Below are 10,603 nucleotides of genomic sequence, written 5' to 3' on the forward strand. Positions count from 1 at the left end.
GGGGGCGCTGCAGTCATGTATTGATCATTGCGATGGGTTCCCCCTTCCTCCCTTCCTCTCCTCACCTTCCCCGTGCCCTCCTGGTATCACTATTCCTGTTCCTGGATTCCGTGTGTCTTATCTGTACCTGTGCACATGCTCCAGTCTAGCCTGCAGTGAAAGGCTAGATACTGGGGTCATGATAGTGGGGAGGGAGGTAGCTTCAAGGAACCAGAGGAGTATTGTATGTTTCATCAGTACTATACTGCACCCCGATTGACTCATCCCTTCCCTGTTACCCCTCTGTGAGGGGATGTCCCATTGTCTACAGATGGGCTTTGGGTCTCTGCTCCGACCCCTGTCATTTTCAACAATATAATTTGTTTGTTTGTTTTGGGTCTTCTGATGCCTGTTACCCAAATGTATGGATTTTCAAGAAGGGGGCCATTCATGATAAATATCAAGAATCTAATCTTGAGCATAATGAAATTCTTCTGAATCAGAATCGCTTTGTGATGGTCACTAGTAGTGGGAACAACAAAAAAAGATCTTGTCTTTTGTAAAACACAATCACCTAAAACTGGGTAATATTTTGACCCCCATGGAAATATTTTATTCAAACTTTCCTGATGTAGTTATTGAATCAAAATTGTTAATTGGCACTGAGATAAAAATCACGTACCCATCAGTTCATCTTGTGGACAGATATAAATATTTCAAATGATCTCTTTGCTTCCCCCTCCCACACCCCACTTACTTAATCAAGCCAGGTTTTATACACAAATTTTAAAATGTACGATAGGAATAAAACAAGAAAGCGCCTTTTCATATCTCAAGCCAAATCCACTGCCATCGAGCCAGTTTCAACTCATCGCAACCCTATATGGGGTTTCCAAGATGGTACATCTCTTCCGGAAGCAGAAGTCCCATTTTTCCCACAGAGAAATTGGTGGGTTCAAGCTACTGACCCCACATTGAGCTGTCCACTTCCTCCTGACAGGGCCACCAGGGCTCCCGTTGCTCAGGTAGGTGGCAGCAGACCAAGTACGAACCTGAATTCAACCAACAGAAGACAATATTGCTTAGTAAATAGTGTTTTTCTTGAATGCTCAACATGGAGAGGCCAAATTTTCAAGCAGAGTTTCTTTGGCAGCAAGAAAAAAAGCCCCCTAGGGAGCGGTGACAAGTAAGGACCGAAAAGACTCTGGAAAAATGTAATTTCAGTTGGGGAAACCTGGGTATAAGACTGTATTTTAGATCACCATAGAATTATGTGACATCACAGAAAAAGAACACATTTTTCTTCTGGAAAGATGCATGCTCCTATTAATGTTTGTAAAAAAAGTTTTAAACGCCTAATCCAATTTGTTTTAGCATGATTTGAAGACTTAATTGCTAAAGTTGGTGCCCTTCTCTCCGAGCATTCAATTCTGCTTTTCTTTTCTTTTCTTTTCTTTTTCAATCAACCCTGCAGATGTCCCTGGCTCCATGCCCAATGCGTCCTGGATCGGCAACCTCAGAGCGGTGAAGTGGAACGACATGGAGGATAAGCATGGGGGCTGCCACGGTGAGCTTCCATCCGGCTTCGTGCCCTCCATGCTTGCTGGGGTTGAGAAAGTAGCTGTGGAACACAGGGCAGCCCCGCGAGAAAGAACCCTTGGAACACGTCACCCGGTCTGTTCACTGTCCACTCATCGACACCGATAGGACAGGGTAGAACTGCCCGTGAGGTTCCGAGACCGGGTGGTCACGGACAGTGGCAGTCAGCATGTGTTTTGGAGTTTGGGCTCATTTTCTAAGTAGAGCAGCCAGAAGCACAGTCTTTGCAGTTCCTTAAAAATAAGTATAAGCTTCTCCCAGACGTATTCACCGCTTATGATCACCTACGGGCGACGTCGTGTGGAGCACCAACGGTCATGGCACGTTCTTCTCGCTCCTTCCAGTCTCCTTCTCCTTTGTTCTCTGGCTGGTCCTTTGGGGAGAGGGACCCTTGGGAGGGGACTGTGGTCAGGATGAGGTTGACAGGTGACTCTGTTCTTACCACCCCCTCATGCAGACCTCTGCTCTCCCACAGCAGAAGCTCCCCTTGATTTGGAAAGCTGGGGTATTCGCCAGAGCTCTGATTCAGTGACAGGTACATCTGTCCTCCAGATGGAGAGGAACTAGAAACACTAATGAGTTAGTCCGGGTAGGCTAGAGAAACAAATTCATAAACACCCATATGAGTGCACGAGAGAGATAGTTATAAACACCCATATGTGTGCAAGAGAGAGCTTGTATTAAAGGGTAAGTGTACATTAAGAAAACATCCCAGCCCAGTCCAGATCAAGTCCATAAGTCCAATATTAGCCCATATGTCTGACACTAATCTATAAAGTCCTCTTCAGACTCATGAAACACATGCAATGATGCTGACTGCAGGACGATCACAGGCCAGTGGGTGGGAAGTCGTGTAGATCCAGTGGCGCTGTAAGCATCTCAGCCCTGGCAGGGGTCTCCACGTGGCTTCTCCAGGTCCAGGGTTCTGGCTGTATCAGGGTAGGTCCTTGTGGCTTCACTTCAGGGATGTCTCTCAGGGAGTCAGCAGAGAGAGAGAAAATGTCTCCTACCTCCAAGGAGGAAATATAGGAGGTCCAGGATTCTTAGGAGAAGGCCATGCCCACACAGAGGCCTCATTGGTTATATCTTGAGTGACAGGCCAGACTCCACCTCTTTACTCACAATCCTCACAAATTGACACCAGATTATGTAACTATCACAACTAGTAAGATTTCATGTTTATGGGTCTTTCTGGAGAATGGTTTTGTCAGTCCTGGCCTACTTTGATTTTTATTTTATTACTTCAGCAAATATAAAGGAGTCCTGGTAGTGTCGTGGTTACAAGTTGGGTTGCAATCTGCAAGGTCTGCAGTTTGAAACCACCAGCCGCTCCTTGGGAGAAAGATGGGGCTTTACTCCCATAAACAGATCCAGTCTCAGAAACTCCCAGGGCCAGTTCTGCTCTCTCTGTAGGGTTATGAGTCAGCATTGACTCAATGACAGTGAGTTTGGTAAATGTCACATAGGGAATCCCTCAGTGGTGCAGACAGTTAAATGCTTGACTGCTAACTAGAAGTTTGATGGTTTGCCGAGGGGCCTCAGAAGAAGAGCCTGGCAGTCTACTTCCTAAAGGATTTTTCACAGCCTTGGAAAATCCTATGGAACAGTTCTACTCCGTGCGCACTGGGTTGTTATAAGTCAGAATCAATTTGACAGCAATGGCTTTGTGCTTTCGTTTTGTTTTATTTTAATTGGTGTGATTTGTTTTGATTTTTTATTCCATTAAATATATACATAACAATCCATTTGCCATTTCAACATTTTCCCCATGTTCCAAATAGTAGTATTAAATGTGTTTGTCATGTTGAACAGCCATGACTACTATCCATTTTCAAACTTTTCTTTACTACTTTTATTATGAAGCTCAGTGTCTCCTTCAGCAATACGCCCTTCTTTCCCTTCTTGTTCTCACTCATCCCTTGTAGCATTTAAGGCTATTTACACTTGGCTCTTCAAGCAGTCCTGACATAATTTCCATTTAGACTACTGTCTGGTGTATAGTTGACTTGCAGTAAAGACTTACTTAGAAGAGGGAATAAAAGGGCGGATGGGTGAGTGTATGTGGAACCAGTGCCTTCCTACCCGGTGGGAGCAAGACCTCCATTCCACCTCTCAGTCTCTGGCTTCACACTTCAGTCCATTTTCCCAATCCACTTACATTAACATTTCAAGTGAAAGCTACATTGTTACTTCTCCACAAATCTCCAGTATACCCAGCCTCCTCCTCATTTACCCCTTGATAGGCCCCTTCCTCTGCAGAAGGCAAACCTATCGTGTCATTGTACAGAAATGCCAATCTCTTCTCAAGCAGGTTCTTGTCTTCACCATCAGTAGTTCACAGGTCCCCTCAGGGGGCCGCACAGGGCACGTGCCCATACTCACATGACAGCCTGTCCTTCTGGAAGGGGGTGCAGAGGTGACCTCTCCTTTCTCTCTCATCTCCCAGGTCTTCTTTAGGAAACTGACTTCTGAATCTTTTTCAGATCTGCTTTCTTGTCTAGATCTATCCACTAATCACTATCACCTTCGGGGATTGCCTGGTCATCCTGTGAATTGTGATCAACCTCCTCTACATCTGTAATACTTAACGATTCCAACATCTATAATAGTAGCCCATGTAACATCATCCCCTTGTAATTCTAGCCACCCCCACCCCCCCACACACACTATAGAATCCCTATTCTGCTGTGCCTCAGTTCCCCTCAGGTAGGGTCATACCCTGAAGTCCTTGTCAAGGCCCTCAATAGAGAAAGTATAAACTATTTTGGTTTGTACTTTTATAGGCAACTTTACCACCCGATAGGTAAGCACCATGAGGGTAAGCTGTAGCTCACTGTACAAGTCTAAGTAACCCAGCCCCCACTCAGATAACTTTTCTCCTTAGTTCTCCATACCATCTTTTCTCCTTAGTTCTCCGATACCAATGAACATCTAAAAGACCCAAAGGATTCGGGGCATAAAAATAACGTTCAGGGCATAAAAATGAACTAGTTCCCAAAAAATATGATATAGGGGCAAGAAAAAGGCATAATCCCAAGGAGATGAAACATTGCATGCCAAACCTGGACTTTCCCCACTTGTCTGAGGGTAAGAGGACTTGTTTTATACCCATTTCTGTATCCCTTTGACACAAAAACCAAACCACCAAACCCACTGCTGTGGAGTTGATTCTGACTCAGAGCAGCCCTACAGGACAGAGAGCTGCCCGCGGGTTTCCAAGACTGATCGTCACCAAAGCCGGCTGCCACTCCTTCCCTGAAGCAGCTGGGAGGTACAAACCGCCAACCTTTGGGCTAACAGCTGAGCTCTTAATTCACTCTGCCACCAGGGCCCACCCCCCTGTCTAAGCCCTCCCAACACTCAGAATCACAACACCATTCTAGTTCTATAGTCTTAAATTCAACCTCTCCAATCTCTGACTACCCTCTCTTTGTTACCTCTAACCCATTTTCTTCACCAACGAGTGTACTCTATGTGTCTATTTGTATATATATTTGGTTTTATAGTTTATTAATTCTCTGGTGAAGAATCACATGACCACTGCAGATCAAGTCACTGCCGAATCTTTCTTCCTGCCATCCAGCTCCAGCTACTTTCCGCCAGCACCAGCGATGGGCTTTGCAGGCCCCCCACTCTCTCCATTCGGTGGCTGCATTCCTCGCATTGTTTTCTCCAGGTCTTTTGCCTCTCCTACAGGCCAGGTCTTGCAAGTCTGTGTTTAGGCTCATTTTCCTTTGCATCATTCCAAGAATCGTAAAGCATGCCGAAGGCAACCGTCTTGCCAAAATGGATTCTAAACTCAGACACAAAAGTGGCATCTGGTGTGGTCTTGTACGTTTTGACTAGTTTTCACGAATTCTGTCTTAGGCACTGTTGCTTTCCCAGGGTGAAGGGCATCAGTGACGATTTTCCGCTGAAGTTGTTGGTTGGTCATGAACTTCCTGGTCCGGATACTTACTGGTCTTCCATGATGGCAGAGGACGCCCAAGCAGCCAGAGACAAAGAGCTCCTCTAAGGGCATATTGTACTCACTTTCTTTCCGGAATAGAACAGGGGCTTCAAGAAGAGACCGTGACTTTTATTTATTAAAAAACAGTATGCTAAATTGTTATAACCCTAGCAGTTAAGACATGTTTTATTGATTTGAGGGGAAATTAAAAAAAAATTTTTTTTCTTTCTACTTCTTCCTCCTACTAGTTCTCTTCTGAAAACTTGGCCAGACTGTCAGTATAATCAGCTGCTTCCACGCTGCCCTCTCATGGTAGGCTCCTTCGCCATTTTGGCCCCGCCAGGCTGATTCCTAAGTGCCACCATCTGTTTGTCTCCATGTGTGCTTCTTTAGGATGTTGCTGGAGAATGGGACAGAACTGTCCCAAGTGTGCCCACGACAGACCAGTTGTCCTAGTGTCCACTTCTTTGGTACATGGAGACCCCACCTGTGTCACAATAGACCTGAGTTTCATCAGGTTTTTCAATGGCTTGTTTTTTTCTTCAAACAGATTGTCAGACTTTTCTTCTGAGGCACTTCTAGGTAAACTTGAACCTCCACCCTTTTGGTTAACAGGCGAGCATGTTGTTTACAGCATCCACGGAGTAGTGGGCATGCTAGTCAACTTCAGCAAGACCCACCTTACCCCAGCCCAAACCTACAGCCATCAAGTCAGTTTCAAATTGTAGTGACCCTGTAGGACAGAATAGAATCCTGCCCCTACCCCCAATAAGGTCTCCAAGGTCAAGTGTGTAAATCTTTGCAGTAGCACACTGCCTCGTCTTTCTCCTAGGAGCGGCTAGTGTGTTTGAACTGCTAACCTTCCGAGTGGCCCGGTTAGCAGCCAAGTGCTTTGCTGCGCTTCTGCTAGGGTTTCTAAGGCCCTCCTTGCTGCCTATTTATTCTTTTCTTCTTCTCATCGGTTTCTAAGAATTGGCCACTATACTTTTGTTGCTCACCGCCAAAATCGCAGTCGAATGCTAAATCAAAAAGATTCCACTCTCAAAAGATGGTTGTTTCAACTTTAAGAAGAACTTGGAGGATATTTGCAAGATTCCCTTACCTGTTCCCTTGTCATGGTCTTCCTTCCCAGAGAGAAAATCATCCAACCTCACAGTCAAAATCATCTCCGTGGTCTTGGTGACATGTGGGCCCGCCTAAGGAACCCCTGGCAAGCTTGCATCTTCCTTTTCTCCCTTTCAGGCTTGCATTCCTTCGGCAGGCATGTACGCCCTGCCCCCATCCTGAAGATCACGTTGTCCATCAGCTCTGCAGTTCTAGGCGGAAGTAGGACTTCCCTTGCTTCCTTGAGTTTCCTCGGGCTAACACCTGGTGCTCCTGTTTGCACCTTTTCTCACTACCTCATTTTGTTGGCTATATTAACTTCTTAGGATGAATTGGGTGAGGGCATCCAGAGCCAATCATCCGTTTTATATTCCACAATCAGGACACAGTGTGTTTCATCTCACTGACTGCAATTCCCTCCATGCAACATCCCTTATCCCACATCCTCTCTCCTGATCGTTGTCCGTGGCAACATGCTGTCCTTTGGACCGCAGGTTGATCACTCTCTGGTGCGTGTACCTCCCTAGTGCCGTTTCCTCTGTAGGTCCAGTGTTGGGCTAAACATTGAACTCTGGGTATGGGTTCAGTTCTAGACCTGAAGGGGGACTAGGCCATATTCACAGGGGTTCCACCAGAGCCTTGTTTCCTTTATGCTTTTAAGTTTTGTTCCACATTCTTCTTCCGCTCTATCCAGGACCTTTTAAATTACCACCCAGTTATTCTTTAACTTCCTTCCATCCTGGCTTCTTTCCCGGCTTTCCCCACTTTCTATTATACTTCTTCCCCACCCACGTTGAATTAATCACCAAGTCCTGCCTGTTTCTAGTGTAGTGTCTTTTTCCACCCATCGAAGTAGCCATTAACCCTCAATGCGCTCTGCAATGTTTTGCTGGCTTGTGTGCACCTGCCACCACGACTTCTTTCAGAAATGTGTCAGCATCCCAAAGAGAAATGCTGTATCTTTTAAGCAGGAACTCTTCATTTCCCTTCCCTTCCGCCTGTAGCCCTCGTAACCCCTAATCTGCGTCCTCCCTGCATGCATTTATCTAGTCTAGATTTTCCATATAAATGGGATCATATATTATTTGTCCTTTTCTAGCTGATTTCTTTCACTCCGCATAATGTACGCTGTGTTCATCCATGTTATTGAACGAACCAGAACTTCACATCTCTTTTTAAAAAAATCATTTTATTAGGGGCTCATACAACTCTTATCACAATCCATACATACATCAATTGTGTAAAGCATATTTGTACATTGTCCTCATCATTCTCAAAACATTTTCTCTCCACTTAAGCCCCAGGCATCAGGTCCTCATTTTTCCCCTCCCTTCCCGCTGCCCCCTCCCTCCTGAGCCCTTGATAGTTTATAAATTATTATTATTTTGTCATATCTTGCCCTGTCCAATGTCCACATCTCTTTTTGGTTGAATTGTACCCCCTTGTAGGGAAATAAATACCACAATTCGTTTGTCCATTCATCAGGTGACAATACTTGGGTTGTTTCTACCTTTTGTCTATTGTGGACAATGTTGTGATGTGCATGTATCTGTTTGAGTTTCTGCTTTTTAAATCTTTTCAGATCTATGTCTCTAGGAGTAGAATTGCTGGGTCATATAGTAAGTTTAGGACCCCTGGTGGCATCATGGGTTACATGTTGGGCTGCTAACCACAACGTCAGCAGTTCAAAACCACCAGCTGCTCTTTGGGAGAAAGAGAGGATTTTCTACCCCCATAAAGAGTTACAGTCTTGGAAACCCATAGGGTAGTTCTACCTTGTCCTACAGGGTCATGATGAGTTAGAATCAAGCTGATGGCCGGGAGTTTGATTTATGGTAAGTCTACATACAAGTTTTTCACGAACTTCCAATCTGTTTTCTACAGTGGCTGTACTTCTCTAGACAGACAAATATAGATCTATACAATTGTCTAAATCATATATAAGTAATCGATTCAATCATTTAATATTCCATAAACTAGTAATAAAAACAAAATAGTCTCTCCAGGCACTTTTTGTGCTCATATCACATCTAAGTTATTACTGCTCTTTCGTGATTGATTTCCAATGTACCCTACAAAACTACACACAATTTATCTTGTTGAAATCAATTTCATGATTTTATTCTTCCATTCAAAAGATCCTTAAAGACTCTATTTTTCCCAAAATGGTCAAGCCCTGTTGTTGACTAATGCTGTCAACTGATACTTATGGTACTATGTGCTAAGCAAAACACCTGAAAAAAACAGGCCCAATGTACCTTCATTCTGTCTCTAACCCATCCCCCAAGAAAATGACCTATTCTCGTGGGAAATACCCTTCTCTTCAGTTTTTTCAGAGAGATTTCTGCAGTCAAAGTCACCATCCAGCCTCCTTGATGCAGCTCTCTACCCACCAACTCTTCAGTTCCCCTTATCTTTCTCCTGCACTTTATTCAAAAATAGTGCATTCTACACTCAGTATTTACCTGGGGCAAGGCGCCCTGGTGGGACTGGAGGGAAAGCACCGGACTTTGCTCTAAAAGGGTGGGAATTCCAACACACCAGTCACTCTGCAGGAGCAAGTTGAGGCTCTCTGCTCCCATGAAGATCTACTATCTCAGAAACCCTAAGGAACAGTTCTACTGGAATGGACTCAATGGCAGTGGGTTTGGGTTTGGGTTCCAGGTAGAGCAGTCCCTGGATGGTGCAGTGAACATACTTGGCTGTGAGCCAAAAGTCTGCCCTAAGGCACCGCAGAAGAAAGGTGTGGTGATCGACTTCTGAACAATCAGCCAATGAAAACCCTATGGAGTATATAGCTCTACCCTGATACACAGTCAACAAGATGGCAACTAGTAATGTTAACTAAAACCAAGCTCAGTGTTATAGAGCCAATCCTGACTTAGTGACCCTCTTACAATAAAAATTAACTGCCCCAAAGAGTTTCTGAGGCTGTAAATCATTACGGAAGCAGACAGTCTCATCTTTCTCCTGCAGCGCACCCGGTGAGTTCAAACTGCTGAGCTTCTGGTTAGCTCCTGAGCCACTAGGGCTCCTTGAGGATGTTGAAACTCAAGAGTCGATTAAACTCATGACCTAAGAAATTGTAATTTGCAAATGATGAGAAATTTTTACTATTGTCCTCAAACAAAATAATTCACAACAGGGAATAATAAATTCTTTTTTTTAATTTTTAAGTTAAGTCCCAGCCCTTCTGGAACTTATATTTCTCATTTAGGGAGGACAAAAATAAATATTTACTTGGGAAGAGATACGATAAATGAGTTTCACCCCCTCTTGGTCCTTCGGGGCTTCAGTTGGTAGTCAGTGCCAACAGGAGAATGAGCCAAGGGAGAAGGAGAGGAGGTCCGTGGAGAGAAGGCGGTCCTGGAGCTAAGGCCTGAAGTTGTGTGAGAGGGACGCTGAGGCTTTTGGGTAGAAGGCAGTCCAGGGAAGGAACAGGTGACGTACAGTCTCAGGCAGAGCATGCCCAGTGTCCTTGGGACCTCTAAAACCCTAGAACTTCCACTGTGATTGAGGTGCCCTTGCTGAGGCCTCAGGACCACACAGGGCGCTTATGCTAATAAGGTGCCTCTTGGTCCGAAAGACCCACTGCTTGATAGCAGCCTGATCCCAGAGGATGAGGATGAAGGTGGAGGTCAATCAGTTATGCCTACGTAATGGTGCTTTCTTTAAATTGATCCATTTCTTATTGTGGTTGAGGTGAAAGTTGACAGAGAACAAGTTAGTTTTCCACTCAACCACTTAATACTTTGTTTCATGACATTAATAACCATCCCTCTGATGTAAGAATACTCTTCCCACTTCCCCTCTGGGGACCTTGTTTTGTTTCATCGGTCCTTTTTTCCTGCCTCTGGAATTTGTTATTGGAGAAATGCTGCCCTTTGGGTCTCATTTGGTTGGTTGCTTCCACGAATCCCTTCCTCACAGGGGTTGTTGTTCATTTCATAGGCCTGTCTATTGTTTGACTGT

The 10,603-nt window shown here is 44.7% G+C and overlaps 1 protein-coding gene across 2 annotated transcripts in view; it reads left to right on the plus strand.

Moving 5' to 3' along the window:
• GCNT2 (glucosaminyl (N-acetyl) transferase 2 (I blood group)) overlaps positions 1–10,603 on the plus strand; it is a 73,112-nt gene that overhangs the window by 59,728 nt on the left and 2,781 nt on the right. For both annotated transcript variants that reach the window (XM_045298123.1, XM_004712189.2), the window contains exon 2: positions 1,454–1,546. In XM_045298123.1, coding sequence (XP_045154058.1) covers positions 1,454–1,546 — 93 coding nt within the window. The remainder of the gene's footprint in view (positions 1–1,453; positions 1,547–10,603) is intronic.

The sequence above is a fragment of the Echinops telfairi genome, unplaced genomic scaffold, assembly GCF_000313985.2.
Source record: "Echinops telfairi isolate 266 unplaced genomic scaffold, ASM31398v2 ScPeMD7_7424;HRSCAF=8462, whole genome shotgun sequence".
In the NCBI taxonomy this organism is placed as follows: Eukaryota; Metazoa; Chordata; class Mammalia; order Afrosoricida; family Tenrecidae; genus Echinops; species Echinops telfairi.